The 18,810-nt window shown below is 36.9% G+C and overlaps 1 protein-coding gene across 3 annotated transcripts in view; it reads left to right on the forward strand.

Annotated features, from left to right (window-relative positions):
* The window catches only part of AKAP7 (A-kinase anchoring protein 7), a 149,839-nt gene that overhangs the window by 26,397 nt on the left and 104,632 nt on the right, over window positions 1-18,810 (forward strand). For all 3 annotated transcript variants that reach the window (XM_043592377.1, XM_043592376.1, XM_043592375.1), the window contains exons 4-5: window positions 7,873-8,009; window positions 14,303-14,463. In XM_043592377.1, the coding sequence (XP_043448312.1) occupies window positions 7,873-8,009; window positions 14,303-14,463 (298 nt within the window). The remainder of the gene's footprint in view (window positions 1-7,872; window positions 8,010-14,302; window positions 14,464-18,810) is intronic.

Genomic DNA, 18,810 nt, shown 5'->3' on the forward strand with positions numbered 1-18,810 from the left:
CCTAGAGCAGAGCTTGGCAGGAGCAGAAATACACACACACAAAATACTGTCATTTCAGGGCTGAAGACGTATTCGTGGCATACCAAGTTGCAACCAGAACATTTACAATAATTCACAAATAAGAAATACAGTGTTACAATGTTGGTTTCATAATACAGGTTCAACAGCCATCCTTTGAGGGTCGCGTGACTCATAGTAGTGGGGAATGGGGGTGTCAAGTGACCTGGAAACTAAATAATTTAATGTTTCCCTCTCAAGAGACTTATTTGTACTTAGTAGGAGGTGTACATACAAATACAGAGAGGAGAGGTAGGGTGGGAGGAGATTAGGAGGTGCATTTTACATCTTTTCTACGAACATCCTTTTTGTTTGTTTGTTTTAAAGTATCAAATGTTAATTTTCTTTTTTAAACTACTTATGAGCTTTTGTGGGAAGGCCTGGGAAAAGAAGCAGCATTTATAACATTGTTTCAATGGGAGACTGTATTCCAAGTTCCAATTAAGTGACCTGCAAACAAGCCTTTGGAAGCTAGCACACTCACAATGAGTTGCTCTACTTTTGGCCTCTACTTGTTGGCATCTAGTTTTAAAGAAGAAAGTGTTCAGACTGACATGGGTCTTTGATTTTTAAACACATTCTTAGATGTTTGAAGTTCTTCATTAATGGAACATCATAATTTCATACTTCAAAACATTTTCTTATTACGTTTCTTTATTTTTTTGAGAGGCAGAGAGAGACAGAGGGTGAGTGGGGGGGGGGGCAGAGAGAGAGGGAGACACAGAATCCAAAGCAGGCTCCAGACTCTGAGCTGTCAGCACAGAGCCCAGTGCAGGGCTCAAACTCACGAACTGTGACGACATGACCTGAGCTGAAGTCGGACGCTCAACCGACTGAGCCACCCAGGCGCCCCCATAATTTCATAGTTTTAAGAAATAGAATTGGAAAATGCACTAGAATGATTGTATAAAATATCCAAGTTGCAAGTATGTGAAAGGATGTGTTTCTCTATTACCTGCAATTATACATTAGTTTAAAAATAAAAATAGAGAATAAAAGAATCTAATGGAGTTATAATAAATCCTATATGTTTCTTAAATGCTTAGAATTGTTTAATTAGTTCTAGTTGGATTACTCATGTTGATTTTATGGGCTTTCTTTATGACTAGTAATAAATATAAGGTAAATCAACATTGAAGTACAAGGGAACAATTAGAAATTGATTGAATTCAGGAGTATATTAATTTTTTAGAAGATACTTTTTTTTAATTTTTAAAAAATATTTTATTTTTGAGAGACAGAGAGAGAGAGAGACAGAGTATGAGCTGGGTAGGGTTAGAGAGAGAGGGAGACACAGAATCTGAAGCAGGTTGCAGGCTCTGAGCTGTCAGCCTGGAGCCCGACATAGGGCTCAAACTCATGAACTGTGAGAAACTGAGTTAAAGTTGGATGCTTAATCGACTGAGCCACCCAGGCACCCCAGATAATTTTTTTATACTATTGGAAAGATATGATTTTTCCCTGGGTGTTTTAAAAGGCATTTGTAACCTTTAATTCCATATTTCATCATTTAGTAATGTGAAAATTGCTGGTCTTATAAAAATAATAAAAGTAGATTTGTGCATTCAGTCATTCAATTCATGTCTGGGAAATGTAATTGTAAAAGTATTTGCTATCATGGTGTGTATGTTGAGCATTTGGTAGACATAGGAAATTCTCCTATTTCGGAAGGACTTTTTACTTTTACTCCAGTTTTGCTATGTTATCAATTTTTCAAGTTCTTTTCATGGTTGTAGACAAACGAGAAAAAGTATTCAGCACTGAAGAAAAATTATGTAGCAAATTGAAGTGATAATTCTGGTAAATATTAACGAGGCAGCAAATTTAGGAACAATGTAAGTTAACAGCTTAGAAAAATTCTGAAAATAATGTCAAAAGTTGAGGTCAAAGACATTCTTGTACTCTGTGCTAGAATGTAACTTCTCTCCCTTGTGCAGAGGTACATAATGTTAAGGCTTTTTATCTGCACTCATGTATATATGCTTTGAGTCAATTAGAAAACTTAAAAGATATAAACAGTATTTTCTTATTGCATTATTTTTAGGCATGCAGAATATCGCTTAGTGCTGAGGTTTAACAGATGGATGTTTGTTTTTATTTTCTAGACACAAAGATAATACTCAGTGAAATATTTAAGATTTTAATAATGCTCTTATTTTTGAAAGTTTCTTTGAATATAATATTTAAATGTGACTCTATAGTATTAGGTTTTTAAAATGTGCCTGTGCAGTACTGTCAATAGCTGGGATTATGGTGACAGATAAGCTTTAATGATTTTATTGAATTTTAAACAGCAGCTCTAAAAATTAGTTTCCTTTGGCCTGTAATGACACTGGTAGTTCTTAAAATGCAATACAGAGAAGAGTCAAGTATTTTTCCCTTTTCTTTTATAAGAATGTAATTAGGAATAAAAAAGCATTTAAAAAAGCTCTTAAGATGATATCAAGGAATATATAAATTAATCTGGAGCATCAAAGCATAGCTAGAAATACATCTCTTGGTTAGATTATCTGTAGAATTTTCCTAGATTGAGGTTAATCCTGCATCATAAGTACTGTGTGACATCAGAGAATTAGTCTTCCAAGTATTTTACAGTTTTTAATTTGCAGTTTACATGCTTCCAGATAATTAAAAAATAGGAGTGGTCTAAAACTATTTTACTATGCAGAGCATTGCACTAAAATGCTGGATACACAAATGAGTGGAATTCTTTGAACATTTCCCTGACTTTATACATAATTAGTGTTTGAGCCCAGAATCAAGAGTATATTTTTGTGAAAATGCAGGTACTCTACCCACTAAGTGCAAGTGGCAAGTCCCCAGTTATGACAAAAATGCCTCCAAACATTGCCAAAAGGTACTTGGGAAGCAGAACTACATAGGGTAGAGAACCACTGAATTTAATTTTGGCAGTGTTGTATGCTTTATATTAGGCAAATGGTGTAGAGCTTGTGAAATATTTTCATGTAGCTTGCCTACTGTGATCTGTAACACAATGCTGTAAGTTTGGCAGTGCAGATTTTATCATTACTATTTTACAGCTGAAGAAGCCAAGATTTAGTGAGAAGAGGCGACAGGTGTGGGGTCACACCTGTGGTAGACCTGGAATTAAAATCCGGAATTTTGGGGAGCCTGGGTGGCCCAGTTGGTTAAGCATTCAACTCTTGTTTTCCACTCAGGTCATGATCTCACAGTTTCTTGAGTTCGAGCTCTGTATCGTGCTCTGTGCTGACAGTGTGGAGCCTGTTTTGGATTCTCTGTCTCTCTCTCTCCCTACTCCCTCACTTGAGCTGTCTTTGTCTCTCTCTCAAAAAAAAAAAAATAAATAAACTGAAAAAAAAATCCAGAATTGCTGAGCCAAGTCCATCATCCTTAATTTGTATTACTCTGATTGTAAAACAGAGTTCTCATCGTAAGATACTTTTCACGTGCAGTTAAAACAATATTATCATTTGTACCAGCTAAGATTTGTAGATGTAATTATGTTGTATGACTTTTTTTTTTAAATTGATGTCTAGTTGACGCACAGTGTTATATTAGATTCAGGTATGCAACATAGTGATTTGACAAGTCTGTGTGTTTTGCTATGCTCACCACCAGTGAAGGTACCATCTGTCACCATGCAGTGCTGTTATAATACCAGTGATGATATTCCCTATTCTGTACCTTTCATCTCCATGACTTATTCATTCCATAACTGGAAGCCTGTATTTCCCACTCTCCTTAACCCATTTTGCCTATCTTTCCACCACCTACCCCTCTGGTAATCATCAACTTGTTCTCTGTATCTTTGGGTCTGTTTCTGGTGTTTGTTTATTTGCTTTGATTTTTAGATTCCACATATATGTGAAATCATACAGTATTTGTCTTTGTCAGTCTGACCTATTTCACGTAGCATAATATACCTTCTGGGTCCACCCATGTTTTTGCAAATGTCAAGACCTCATTCCTTTTTATGTCTGAGTAACATTCCATTTTATACACATTTTATGTGCACACACACACACACACACACACACACAATTTACCCATTTATCAGTGGACAGTGGGGTTGCTTGCGTAATTTGGCTATTGTAAACAATGCTGCAGTAAACATAGAGGTTCATACATCTTTTTAGTGTTTTTGTTTTCTTTGGGTAAATACCTGGTAGTGGAATTACTGGGTCATATAGTGTTTCTACTTTTATTTATTTTTTTAAGTTTATTTATTTTGAGGGGGGGAGGGGGAGACAGAGAGGGAGAGAGAGAACCTAAGCAAGCTCTACACCGTCAGCACCTGTCATGGGGCTTGATCCCACAAACCGTGAGATCATGACCTGAGCCAAAATCAAGAGTTGACACCCAACCCACTGAACCACCTAGGCACCCCTCTATTTTTAATTTTTTGAGGACATTCTATACTGTTTCCCATAGGAGCTGTACCAGTTTACATTCTCTTCAACAGTGCACGAGGGTACCTTCTGTTCTATATCCTCACTAACATGTATTTCATTTTATTTATTTTGTTGTCTTTTTCATTCTAGCCCTTCTGACAGATGTAAGGTGATATCTTATTGTGGTTTTGATTTGCATTTCTCTGATAATTAGTGATGTTGAGCATCTTTTCATGTGTCTGTTGGCCATCTGGATGTTTTCTTTGAAAAAATGTCTCTTTAGGTCCTTTCCCTACATTTTAATCAGATTGGTTTTTTGTTGTTGTTTTGTTTTTTCGTGTCAAGTTGTTTAAGTTTTATACATTTTGAATATTAATCCTTTAGTGGATATGTCTTTTATGAATATCTTCTCCCATTCAGTAGGTTGCCTTTTCCTTTTGTTGATTGTTTCCTTGGCCTTGCAAGGTATAGTCCCAATAGTTTATTTTTGCTTTGTTTTTCTTGCCTGAGGAGACGTATGTAGACAAATTTTGCTAAGGCCAACGTCAAAGAGATACGGCCTTTGTTTTCTTCTAGGAGCTTTATGGTTTCATTTCTCACATTTGGGCCTTTTATTCTGTTTTGAGTTTATTTTTGTGTATGGGTTAGAAAGTGGTCCAGTTTTATTCTTCTGCATGTGGCGGTCCAGTTTTCCCAATGTCATTTGTTGAAGAGTCTGTCTTTTCCCCATTATATATTCTTGCCTCCTTTGTCATAGATTAGTTGGCCATATAAGAGTATTTTTCCTTTTGGGATTTCTGTTCCATTGGTATATGTGTCCAGAGGTCTAACACTTTTGAGCACCTTTAATATCCTTGACGCTGGACCAGGCCGTTGGCATATGAACCTCGACCCTCTTGAGCTGCTTTGTTATGCCATGAGCCAATCTCAGTGCTTCATTGTACCTGGAAAAACTCAAAAATTCAAATTTAAAATCATTTGTGAGCAATACAGTTTTATAATAAAGCTCTTTCTGAGAGGGCCAGTGTATTCTGTTACACAGTATTCAGTAAGACTTTCTAAAAATCTCCTTTGAATTCCTTTTTCCCCTCAGGGTTTCATTTCTTAAGTCAGTACCCACATCTCTGCCCCCTCTTTGTCCCCTCTGAAAACAAACCAATTCGTTGTCACTGTTGCATTTTTTCTCATGTATTGTAATTTATCCTTTATTTACGTTCCTTTGCTGTGTTGGGTATATGATTTTGAAGAGATTTTTTTAAAATCTTCTGTTTTTCAATTTATTTTAATAGAGTTAATACCAATATCTACCTTATAGGGTTGTTCAGAGGCTTCAGTGAACTAATATATATAAAATGCTCACTTTAGTATCTAGAACCTAGTGATCACACAATAAAGGTTAGTTACTGCTATTGTTTTTTTAAATATTGTTGCTTTATTTTTTATTAATTAAAAACCTTTTTTGAGAAAAAACTTTATTTTGGTAAGTAAGTGATTAGGTAACTAAATTATGGGACATCTGTACAGTGGGATCCTATTCCATTAAAAAAGTGAAGACATTGTATATTTAATGATATGGAAAATGTCTAATCCTTTTTAGATGAAAAAGCACATTTTATTATTTATTTATTTTTAAATGTTTATTTTTGAGAGAGAAAGAGTGCTAGTGGGGGGGGGCAGGGCAGAGAGAGAGAGAGAGAGGGAGGGAGACACAGAATCTGAAACAGGCTGCAGGCTCTGAACTGTCAGCACAGAGCCTGACACAGGGCTCGAACTCTAGAACAGTGAGATCATGACCTGAGCCAAAGTTGGACGCTTACTTCGTCCAACTGAGCCACCGCCCCCGAAAAAGCACATTTTAGAATAATGTGAACTGACATTTACTGATGTGTCCTCATGCCAGTTATTTTATTTTATTTTATTTTATTTTATTTTATTTTATTTTATTCTATTTTATTTTGTTTTATTACTTTTTAAAATTTCTAGTATCATTAATATACAGTGCTATATTAGTTTCAGGTGTATTTTAAGTATTGTTTTTATTATTATTACTGGTCACTGTGGTGAGATTGTGGTTAGAAGAAATAAACATTACCCTCGAGGAGTTTATAACTCAGTTTTATTGATATAGAGTAGAAGAAAGTGCTTTGTGTACTATTACATCAAGAGCATTTTATTTATCAGGCGATCAGTATTTGCTGGGTTTCACAGAAGTGATCTCTTGCCTTGGGAAATATTATGTTAGGTGTTACTGCATAACTTCCTCCCAGGAAAACACCATTTCCTGTGTCGCCCTCTTCCATATTGCAAGGAATAGAGAAAGTCTGAGGTTATTTTGGGTGATGCGGATTTATCATAAAGACACGTGGGAAGTCAGATCCCAGGATGGCATCTCATGATTTGTCCAGTCACATTCTGCAGATAATGGGAACATTGTTCAGGATAAAACAGCTACTCTAGTATCAGAACAGTCTGCTGTGCTCATGATTCAGTTTTTTCTTATCTCTGCTGTTTTTTTTTTTTTTAATGGACTCTGTTTCTATTGCCAGCCTCCTCTCCTTCCCCTTTTCTCTCTGACTAATTCTGCTGCCTCAGGACTTCTATGTGCTCTCTTTTCTCTGAGTATTGCTCGGTTTGCTATTTCATATTCAAACCATTTTCCGATACACTTTTCTAGTCACATGTACAAGTTGACTAGAATTGTATCTGACTGGAAATGGAGGAGGGAAGAACATTGTTCCCCTTTTTGTTTCAGAGCAGGGACGGAGAGGGGAAGTCTGATGGAAGGGGAGGGGTTGCATCTCTCTGCAACTGTAATTGTTTTTCTAACATACACAATTGGACGACTTTGCAACTCTCTCTCCATCGTTATGCCCCTCCTCACACATCTGGAAAAATGACAGTAGCCACTCCTGTTGAGATTATTGCTGTCCTAAAAAATTTTAAAGGCCATGAAGAATGGGTTCTCAGACACATTCACTTGGGGACAAATAAATAATACTTCCAACAGGAATGGAATGTTGTCTGCTGGTTTGACCTTTCTGTGGCAAGAAAAACTTTTTTTTTTTAAATTTTAGGAAAGATCATAATTATCATGAGTCATACTGCAAGTTTCTGAAAAGATGCATGGTCACTGAGAGATTTTCAACCAGTGGGCTCAACCAGTGACCCAGTGTGTAAAACAAGGGTATTAGGTTTGATGTTTTCAAGATGGACAGGAATTATATGATTTAAAAAAACTCATACCTCATATTAAGCTTCCCAAGTCATTTTATCCAGGATATTTGAGAACAAGTAGGCGATTAAGCATTGTTTGGTTGAAGAATCTTGACATTGTTCTAATTTTGGTTGTTGCTTATTTTTCTTCTTGATTTACATTTTGCCATAAAGAAATATTGCTTACCTAATCTCTATTTTGTGTGTGTGTGTGTGTGTGTGTGATTAGATTACAAGAGGAATTAAGATCCTACAAAATGCAATAATACAACAAGACAAACAACTGGCCAAAGCAATGATCAGTGATGGCTCCTTTCATATTACCCTGCTAGTGATGCAGTTATTAAATGAAGAGGAAGTAAACATGTGAGTAATATGTCTTCCTTGAATATCATTTTCCAAATTATTGCTTTAATATGAGTAAACATAGTAGAACCCAAAGAGGCACTGAAATTGTAAGGAAGTATTCTTTGTTATAATTTGTTCCGGTTAATAGTCAATGTACAGAATTAGCAATATAAATATTCCTCCTAATCAAGACTTTAAATTGTTATTGTTATCAAATAGTTGCCCTTGGTTATGTAGTTGTTTTCCCCATGTTAATTATGTCAGCACTCTGGAGGCCGACCATTTAGGTTAGGATTCTTGGTAAAGATTCTGGAACTGTGACACAACCATTTCTGAATAGCTGCCTAATTTTGGGCAAATTGTTTACTTTTTATGTAAATGGAAACAAATAATAGTTTCAATACATGTAAAGACTCTTTGTACAGCCCCGGCCCACAGTAGGTGGCTGATGTTATTGTTATTAGAGCTGTCCTCTATTCCAGTAGATAGTTACAATTTTACCTTACTCATTCTTGAGTACCTATATACTACCCACTCCTAATTCCAGAGTTGTGCCATAAAGTTTGAGTATATAAGTCATTGATTGCTGCTTGGAGTGGAGAACTCTTGGTCTTCCCCCAGTTCCCTGGGGTACTCCTTTCCCTGTTACTACCTGTATAGCTCTCCAGATTGAGCTTAAGCTTTAGCTCTTTGGAAAACCAGAGCCAGAATGTATTGCAGGTTACTTCTGAGGGAATGAAGAACAAGGCTTGAATTGGGAAGGGGTGAGGAAAAGGGAGAAAACATGAAACTAGTGATTCAAAATATGAAGCCAAATTATGATTCTTGTAGTTATGTCTTTTAAACAGTAGACCCTCATGTGTTTAGAGATCAGTTTTCCATTCTATTCCAACCTGATCTACCCAAGAGCAGGTCTCGGGCACCTTGCATTTGCAGAGAGGACTAGAAGATTTTATTTGGCTTGCTTTCACGGTTCACTTTGCCAGTCAGAAGACAAAATAAATACTGTGATGCTCTTAAGGGAAAAAGAGCCAAAGAAGATGTGACACGAGGAGCCGAAAGCCTGAGAGAAGTGTCCTGTGTGTGTTAGAGTGGTGAATTAGTCAGGGTTCTCCAGAGACACACAACCAACAGGATGTATATCTGTATGAATATCTAGATATATTGATATCTCAATATATCTGTATCTGTGACTACATACAGAATTTATTTTAAAGGATTAGCTCATGTGACTGTGGAGCCTGGCAAGTACAAAGTTTTCAGGGCAGGCTAGAGACCCAGGGAAGAGTTGCTGTGGTCTCAAGTCCAAAGGCAGTCTGGAGGAAGAATTCCTTCTTTCTTGGGGGACCTCAGTGTTTCGGTAAGCTGGCGTGAAGGTGGCAAGTAGGAGACACGGAGCCAGCAATAAATTCAAAAGACCTTCAGTGTGGTCAGTGAAAACACAGACAGCTTTGAGGAGGGTTGTAGGTGGCTGCTCTGAGGCTTATTGTCCAGGGTGGGAGGGAGTATAGAGCCCTTCCAGTGCTAGGTGGAATAAGCAACGGCAGAGGAAGAAGTATGGAACCAGATACAATGTCCTGGCTCCCCTTTCGGGGCTGAATGTTTTTTCCAAACCTGGCCCTCACTGGTGTTGGAACAGAGAACTAGGAATGATAGAGACATTCACATTGGTTTGGGGTTCTCAGGGTAAAGCTGGGGAAAGCTCAAGCTCTTTGGAGAAGTTCCTGTTCACTAATGCTACAAGAATGTGGTGTCACATAGGTGGTAGATTAGAGTTGCGGAAGATTTCCAACAGATATACCTGAGGTAGTTTCTTCAATTCCCCATCTCCTATCAAGACATATAGATGAATCCAGAAATTTCTTGTGCCATGGTGGGTTGATGTGGAGGCCCAACTCAGAAAAAATTGGTGGGTCAGAAAGAACTGGATAAGAGACAAGGGCACACTGCTGAACATCCATGTTTCTTGATGAGAGACTCTGGCAGGGTCGTGCTTCTGCAGTATGTGCTGGTACAAAGCCCAGAAAGAATAAGCATGTTCTCATGGTCCCTGATATGGGTCACCCAAGGATATAGCCAGACCGGTCCCCCCAAAATGGGAATCTCTGAGGACTCAAACAGCAGGCAGTCTAGAGACCTCCCTCAGTCCTCTTAGAAGAGTATGCTGGAGGGGCGCCTGGGTGGCTCAGTCAGTTAAGCATCCGACTTCGGCTCAGGTCATGATCTCACTGTTTGTGGGTTCGAGCCCCCCGTCAGGCTCTGTGTTGACAGCTCGGAGCCTGGAGCCTGCTTCAGATTCTGTGTCTCATTCTCTCTATACACCTCCCCAACTTGTGCTCTGTCTCTCAAAAATAAATGAATATGTTTTCTTTAAAAAAGGAAGAGTATGCTGGATTCCTTGGGAAGGAAGAGGAGCGGGAAGGGAAAAACTCCTGAGAGGAGGTTTGAATTAACTGAATAATTGTACTCCAAAGAGACCTTTTGAAACCAGCAAAGATCCCCGTTGACCAGTAGGTTTAGGTTTATCTCTGTCATCAGAAGTAGATCTTGGCCGTGGCAAATGGCATCTGTGTATCAGTCCTGTTCCTCAGCCTCCACCTCCCATACAAATATTCTGCTTTATTCTCTTAACAGTATTGTGAGGCAGCACAGAAATGTCATCTCTCTTATACATACGGGGAAGCAAGAGCCCTAGGAATTAAGCAAATGCTGGTTAGTAGAGAAGCCAGAACTAGTCCGTTCTCTTATTATTCCATGGGGCGTGTCTGTGAAAGATGGGGAGGCGGAGAGAGAGGGGGTAGGATGGAGGCAAAGGAGAGGATGAGCACAAGGGCATGAAAGCAGTGGGGAGGATTAGTCTGCATAGGTATGAAGGGCCTCCTGTATCTCAGTGGTCTCTACTGATGAGCACGTGGTGTGCAGTGGGGTTAGGGTGAGGGGGCAGGTATGCCTCCCGATGTATTGTATTGTTTACATTTCTCAGTGGAGGTGGGACTGCCTCTAAGTCCTAAGAGACTTTTAGAAATATTTGGGGGGTATTTTTGGTCATCACCATTACTGAGGAGTAATGTGGGCATCTGATGGGCAGGAGCGAGGGTGGCTAAACCACCTGCAGTGCATGGGAGAGTCTGGAACTAGGAAGCATTTTCTTGCCCTAAATCATGGCATCACTCATTGAAGAATTACCGTACAGAGCATGGTGACGGTCTGCATCATTCATCCCTGTGTTTCACCCTGTCATTTTGCAAATACTTTCAGTTTTGTGGGAAAAAAACCCTAAATGTTTAGCAAGTCTGCTTTGTATTTGAAGAGTTAAAGTGGCATCCTTATGCAACTTTATGATACTGGAAATATTATCTCTACTAGAAGATGATGACCAGATATTGCAATTCAGTAATTCCTCTTGACTAAGTTAATTTTTTTATGTTTATTGTTTATTATTGAGAGAGAGAGAGAGAGAGAGAGAGAGAGAGAGAGAGACAGAGTGCAAGCAGGGGAGGGTTAGAGACAGAGGGAGACACAGAATCAGAATCAGGCTCCAGGCTCCGAGCTGTCAGCCCAGAGCCCGATGCAGGGTTCGAACTCACAAACTGCGAGATCATGACCTGAGCTGAAGTCGGATGCTTAACCAACTGAGCCACCTAGGTGCCCTGCTCTTGACTAAGTTATAATGAAAAGTCTAAGAAATAAATAAGGTTTGCTATGCAGACAAGATAGTGTTTTACAACTCAGCCAGGATTATCAGCCATGTGCAAGATACTGAGTTAAGTGCTTTGGGGAAAATAAAGACGAGTCAGGAATGGCTCTTATGCTTATGTATTATACAGTTAAGTTGACTGGATACCATGTGAACTCAAAAATTATAATATAAAAATGTAAAACGTGGTGTGTTTCATGAAATATAAAATATTAATGGAATTTCAAAGGAGAAAAGATTTACTACTAGTTTGGGAAACCAGGGAAGTGTCTGGCAGTATGAACTTTTAAGGGAGGAACAGAATCAAGGTGTGGCTTCGCTTTGCGTTGCTATATCGTGAGAGAGAAATGAATTGGGTTTTCTGGTAAGATGTTATTTGTATGAAGGATTTTCTAAGTCTCTAATCTTTTCATTGTACCTTTCATCCTGTACTGTATAATATGCTGACATCTATGTTGTCGGTTTCTTGTTCTGTGTTCTTACTTTTCAAAATCTAGCATCATATTTTAGGTGTTTAGTGATGTATTGATCAATGGGTTGGGTGTGGAGTATGCAGAAGCATTTTCTTGAAATCATGAATTTCTTCATGGGCGCGCCTGGCTGACTTAGTCAGTAGAGCATGTGACTCTTGATCATGGGATTATGAGTTTGAGCCCCATGTTGGGTGTGGAGATTACTTAAAATTTTTTAAAAAATCATGAATTTCTTCACAAAGGACTTTAGGTGTAAGGTCCTTTGCCCTTACAGGGTGGTAGAAGAAAGGCATAGAAATTTGTAAGGCCAACCACACCTAGCTGCTGAGTTGAAAAGAAGACTGTCCTTCTTAATTTCAAATACTCCTTTTGGTCTGAACTCTAGCTTGAGAGTTCTTTTTTTCTATACGCATATACTTTTTACTTATTTTACCATAAAGAAGTCTTTCCATAAACCACTCTTCGAAAGGTATTCTATTTAAAAGAATTTGAAAGTTAGTGATACTTACCAACAGACACTATGACTTTTTCTCACTCTGCGATCAGTGACATCTCACTGGGACTTATTTATTGATTTTTGCTCCTAGAGAACTGAAAAAACTGGGCTGAGTTTAAATCATCTATATTTCTTTGATGAAAAATGGGATATAGAATTCACGGTCTCTGAAAAGCCCTAACCTTTAGCATGGCCTGCTTTAGTATATAGTTATAATTAAAATAAGTATCTTGATTTCCCCCAGTTTATGCAAGATGAGCCAGAAATGGCTGTTCTGTTTTCACGTGTTCTAGCTCATGGCACGCAGTGAAGGACTGTGCCGCAGTAAAAGTATGGACACTGTCTTTTAGGATGGACACAAATAAGGTTAGGAAGGATTGGGTTTAGGATGTGGATTTGGAGGTACAATGAGAAATGTGGACATTTCCAAAGCTATTTTTTAAATTTTTATTTATTTGTGAGAGGAGGAGCGGAGGCTGGGGAATCTCAAGAAGGCTCTGCATTGCTGGTGTAGAGCCCGATGGGGAGCTCGAACCCATGAAACATGAGATCATGACCTGAGCCAAAATCAAGAGTTGGATGTTTAACCAACTGAGCCCCCCAGGTGCCCCTTCCAAAGCTATTTTGAACAATTGTATATTATGTTATGACATAGATAAGAATTGAGACTCAGTATGAATTTATTTATGAAGTCAGTTAAAAACTTTATATGGAAGGTAGTTTAGAAATATGAAAGAACTAGAAAAATACTTAAATTTCTCTTCACACATTTAACTTATAATTACTAGTGAATGATCAAGATAGTTTAATGATGTTTCACCAGAAGGGTGTTTTAAAGCCCTATTATATAAGATTGTGCTTATTTCTTTTTGGAGTAATTGCTGCCCTCTAGTGAGATTTTAATTTTTTTCTCATAACAACATATCTACACCAGAATTCTCTTTAAGATGGAAATAATTCATCCTAATTTTCAAAATATTCTAAACCTGATGATGTTTAATGCATTAATATAGTAAACACTTGTTTTATAAAGAAAAATAAAGCACTTGAAACACAGAGTAGCCCTGTGATCACATAGGTTAAACAGAAATAACAAACTTATGTGGTTGCAGTTGGCAAATATAACCTTTTATTTTTGTTTAATCCAGTTACAGTATTATCTTATTATGGAGGCTATTGTAGTTTAAGAGATAATGAACTTTTAGTAGAGTGCCTTGCAAATAGTAAATACTGTATTAGTACTTTTGATAAGAATTTATAACTTTTCATATAATCTAATAATATAAGCTCTTGTGCTATTAGGTTTTTGGAATATATTATCAGTAATGTTTTTGAGTTGTCCCTGCAGTGTTTCCTTGATTAAAAACTTCTTGGTGAACAATAAAATAGTATTTTCTTTCATGTCTTTAATATAAATTGTAATTAAGTAAAGATGTAATTCATTTCTTCCATAGTTTTTATTTAAAAATTAATATTAGTTGTATTTTAATCATACAGATTAGATTTTGAAGTTATTTTTGAGCTCTAAAATAATTAGAACAAATATCAAAATTAACTTATCTTTCTAAAAACTGATGATTTCTTGTTTGGTTTTGTATATCTTATTACCTAATTTATTACTGAAAATTGTATTATCTCTTACCAGTGGTATTGGTGCTCTTTTGGAATTAAAACCATTCATAGAAGAAATCCTCCAAGGAAAACAGTTGATTTTGCCTTTTCAAGGGATTGACACTTTTGGAAATCAGGTTGGATTTGTGAAGCTGGCAGAAGGAGATCACATAAACCCACTTTTGGAGATAGCAGGTAAAATGAACAGCAACACATCCATTTGAAATCTCATCTGTTTAAAGAAGCAATCTTCTCCCCATCCCCAATTCTTATAATAGAGATTTTAACTTTGGGGAGCCATTGTAACTTTATTTTATAAGTGAAACGCTTCAGTATCTGCTTGTGTAGTTACGAGCCAAATAAAACAACTGAAAGTTATCTTGATTTTTTTTTTAAGTATAGTTGACATACAGTGTTCCATTTGTTTCAGGTATACAACATAGTGATTTGACAAGTTTATACATTATGCTCTGTTAACCACATAGCTGTAGCTACGATCTGACCCAATACATTGCTGTTACAGTATCATTGACTGTATTCCTTATGCAGTGCATTTTAGTCCCATGAATAACTGGAAGTCTATCTCCTACTCACCTTCACTCATTTTGCTCAACCCCCTACCACTTTTCCCTCTGGCAACCATCATTTTTGTCTCTATTTATAGGTCTGATTCTGCTTTTTGTTTATTCATTTGTTTTGTTTTGTTTTTTGGATTTCACTTATGAATAGAATCGTATGGTATTTGTCTTTCTCTGTCTGATTTATTTCACTTAGCATAATACCCTTTAAGTCCATCCATGTTGTCTCAAATGGCAGAATCTCATCCTTTTTTTGTGCCTGTGTAATATTCTATTGTATATATACCAGTCTTTCTTCTCTGTTTGTCTGCTGATGGACACTTAGGTTGCTTCATATTTTGGCTATTGTAAATCATGCTGTAATAAACATAGGGATGCATGTATCTTTTTGAATTAGTGTTGTTGTTTTGGGGTTAATACTCAAGAGTGGAATTATTGAATCATATGATGTTTCTATTTTTAATTTTTTGAGGAACTTCCATACTGTTTTCCAGAGTGATTGTACTATCTTGATTCTTTGACCTGAGGATATGTTGATTCTTGGCTATCTAGAAGGTGGTGGGTTGGACTCAAGGTCCTGCTAGGACGGTCCTAATCATAAGTCTGAAGGGTTCCAGTGCTTTTCATGACATTTGACATACACTTGGCATTTAATAAATACCAACTGTGTGAATAAGAATCACCAGTTGCCTATTCAGAGGCTTGTGGGCATTGTCAGCCCTATTCGAGAGAGTCAGCACCTTTTTCCTTTGTACCACTTTTTCCCCCCTTCCTGAAGGTTCTACTCTCTGAGCAGGTCCATTGGTGATGTTAGAAGGTCTCCTATCCATTGAGAACAGGTTGCTTAGTACAGCACAATTGAAAGTGTTTAGGGAAGTATAAGCAGAAAAGTACAAAATCTGGATGGATGACTTTTGAGTTGATCCAGAGATTGTAGTTTGGGTGTTAGTCTACATGCTTTAAAAAATTTTTATTTGCATATTCTGTCAGATCATTTCAGGTCATTTCATTTCAGGTTTAGTGATTTTTGGTTCATAACACACTCATCATTGGTCCCTGCTTGTTTTGCTCGGTATACCTATCTATCCATCTGTCATCTATCTACCATCCATCCATCTATTTAATTAATTAATTAATTAATTAATTAATTTAAAATGCTTATTTTTGAGAGAGAGAGAGAGTACTAGCAGGGGAGGGGCAGAGAGAGAGGGGGACAGAGGATCTGAAGCATGCTCCATACTGACAGCAGAGAACTGTATGTGGGGATCAAACTCAGGAACCGTGATATTGTGACCTGAGCTGAAGTTGAATGCTTAACCAGCTGAACCACCCCTTCATCCATCTATTTTTAAATGGTATCATAATCACATGGGAATCCACCACCAAACAAAAAGCACAAAACAAAATCCATAAAACAAATGCTAGGACATTGGCAGTAATCTAATTGTATTATCCTTTTTGTCAACACATCCCATGATTGTCCTTCATTTAAGCTAACCATCATCCTGAAGCTGAAGTTGGTGTTTATTATGTCCTTATATTCTCCCAAAGTGTATGTATTTTCAAGTGGTTTTAACCTTATAAAAAGGTTATCATGTATATGATTTTTTGAGACATACTTTTTTTTTTTACTTAATATTATATTGCCGTTATGCAGTTTTATAGTTGCCTATTCAAAAGTGCATTTCTTGGGGTGCCTGGCTGGCTCAGTCTAAAGAGCACGTGACTCTTTATCTCAGGGTCATGAGTTGGAGCCCCTGTTGGTTATAGAGATTACTTAAATAAATAAATAATACAAATAACCTAAATACCTACCCCCCCCCCCAAAAAAAACCCACAAAAAACAGAAGTACATCTCTTTTAGGGTTAAGGGAGGCATTGAGGATTAAGTTTCATTTCATTGTTGGTTAAGTTTTCTTTTGTGAAGCAAAATACATATAAACAAACATGCAAACAATATTTATGAGTCAAGAAGGACTTAAAATTATTAGTTGGTCAAGGAGAAGGCAACTCTGACAGTTTTGATAGCATAAAGCATTTGGGAACCACTGTCCACAGTTAGCAACTTAATCTGTTCTTCCTAACTGCTCTGGAGAAAATGCTAGATTTAGGTTTTTTCTTTTGTAATATAAATTTCTCTGAGCTCAAGAAACATTTCTAACTAGTCATTCATTCATTGTTCTTTTAAATAATTCAATGGGTGCTTGCAACATTGAGAATTCCATCCATTCTTAGCAAATATTCTCACAAAGGCGGTTTCCAGTATTGGTGAAAGATCCATTGTGTGCTGAGGAATGTGAAATCTTGCCAGCTTTAGTATGAGTATGAGCCGAAGGGTATTGGTTTGTCATTTTAGGAAAGGCCACTGCCCCTGTAATTCCTTTCTCGATGGGAGAGACTGTTGCTTGAAAATGTATATACTTTTCCAAAATTTAAACAAAACATTACAAAAATGGAAAATAGAGGGGGAATAGCATTCTGTCCTCATGTAATCAATGTTTGTTATACTTGCTTTTAATCTCTTGTGCATATATTTTACTGTTGCTTTTGATTATCGTTTGTATGCACTGGTATAAGAAATCTAAATACTTAAATATGTGTATGGAAAATTTTCATTGAAGTTTTTAGTTGGAGCACTCTATATATACAGTGTTCAGATAGACTGTTCAATACATGAAATTTTTGTCAGTATTTCACTTCATTAGATTTATTTTGACAAGAATGCCTCAAGATTAGTATTGTTTTAGTCCAACAGTATCAGTAAATAATGTAATATTTGTCTTTGTGTCATATTTTATAGACGATTTATTCAAATAATACATTCCAACTTTTAAAAGAATATATTCCATTGACCAGGCCATTACATTTCTTAACACTGTGCTAAACTATGCATATGTATATGCCTATACAGGAGTTTTAAAATCTTTTTTGTTCAGAATACAGAGCTAGATGCCCTTAATAGAAAGCAGGAGAATTTTTAGAGAAATTTAATTATTAAAGTATTGATAATGAAGTTTAAGTACATGTTCTGAAGTAAAACCAACTTGAAAAGTAGTTCAAAATTGTAATTCATGAATAGTGTGATTTACCTGATTTTCATAGAGTTTTAAAATTTATAAGTTAAAAGAACAAATGCTTAAAATATTACATAGTTATAAAAAAGAGGACTGAATTTTAGACACTAACACTTGGACTCATTGCTGAAAATTTTGCAAGATAAAGAATAATTTAGAATTTTCAATGTGTGAAATTGAAGAAAATTACTGTACATTTTGAATTAATACAGTCTGAATATATGTGCTTTTGCCATCAGTACTTGAATTACACCCTGGATCTGCTGGCTACTACCCGTTATTTCTGTGAGCCGCCTAGTGGGCCGAAAGACCAAGCCTATGTTTGCACACTGTGTCCTTGTAGGTTTCTGGAGATAGCTGCTTGAGGAAGCTGGTAAGACGTGTGGCATCAGAGCTCTGAGTGTCAGCTTCCTATCTGGACCTTGAGAAGTCCTGTTTTTCCAGAATAAAACAGCACCTTCTCCTTTCTTAGCAGGACACGGTAGCTCATAGAGCTAAGAAGATACTGAAAATTATGCATTTTTGTGGCACTTCTCCACATCTTACAATGCTGAAATTGCACTGAAAAGCTTTTTGTGTGGAAGTGAATATGTGATTTTATTAATTTATTTCAGCAAAATGTAATTTTGTTAAGATATGTATTAGATTGAGAGATTGCTAAAAATGTAGCCTGCTAGAATTATAAGAGTTTTTGCAAATCTCTCTCTCTCTTTTTTTTTTAATGAGGAAAGTGCCCCTGCTTAGCATGTGAAAAGACTCCAAGTGTATTTATCTCATATAAGGACGAGTGAAAGGTTTTAAGGATATTCATTTGAATGTTACGCTTTCTCTTATGTTGTCACTTCCCCCAAAAGATGGGGAGCATATGCCCTGTGTTTTCTGCTCCCTGT

This window comes from Prionailurus bengalensis, chromosome B2 (assembly GCF_016509475.1).
Source record: "Prionailurus bengalensis isolate Pbe53 chromosome B2, Fcat_Pben_1.1_paternal_pri, whole genome shotgun sequence".
In the NCBI taxonomy this organism is placed as follows: Eukaryota; Metazoa; Chordata; class Mammalia; order Carnivora; family Felidae; genus Prionailurus; species Prionailurus bengalensis.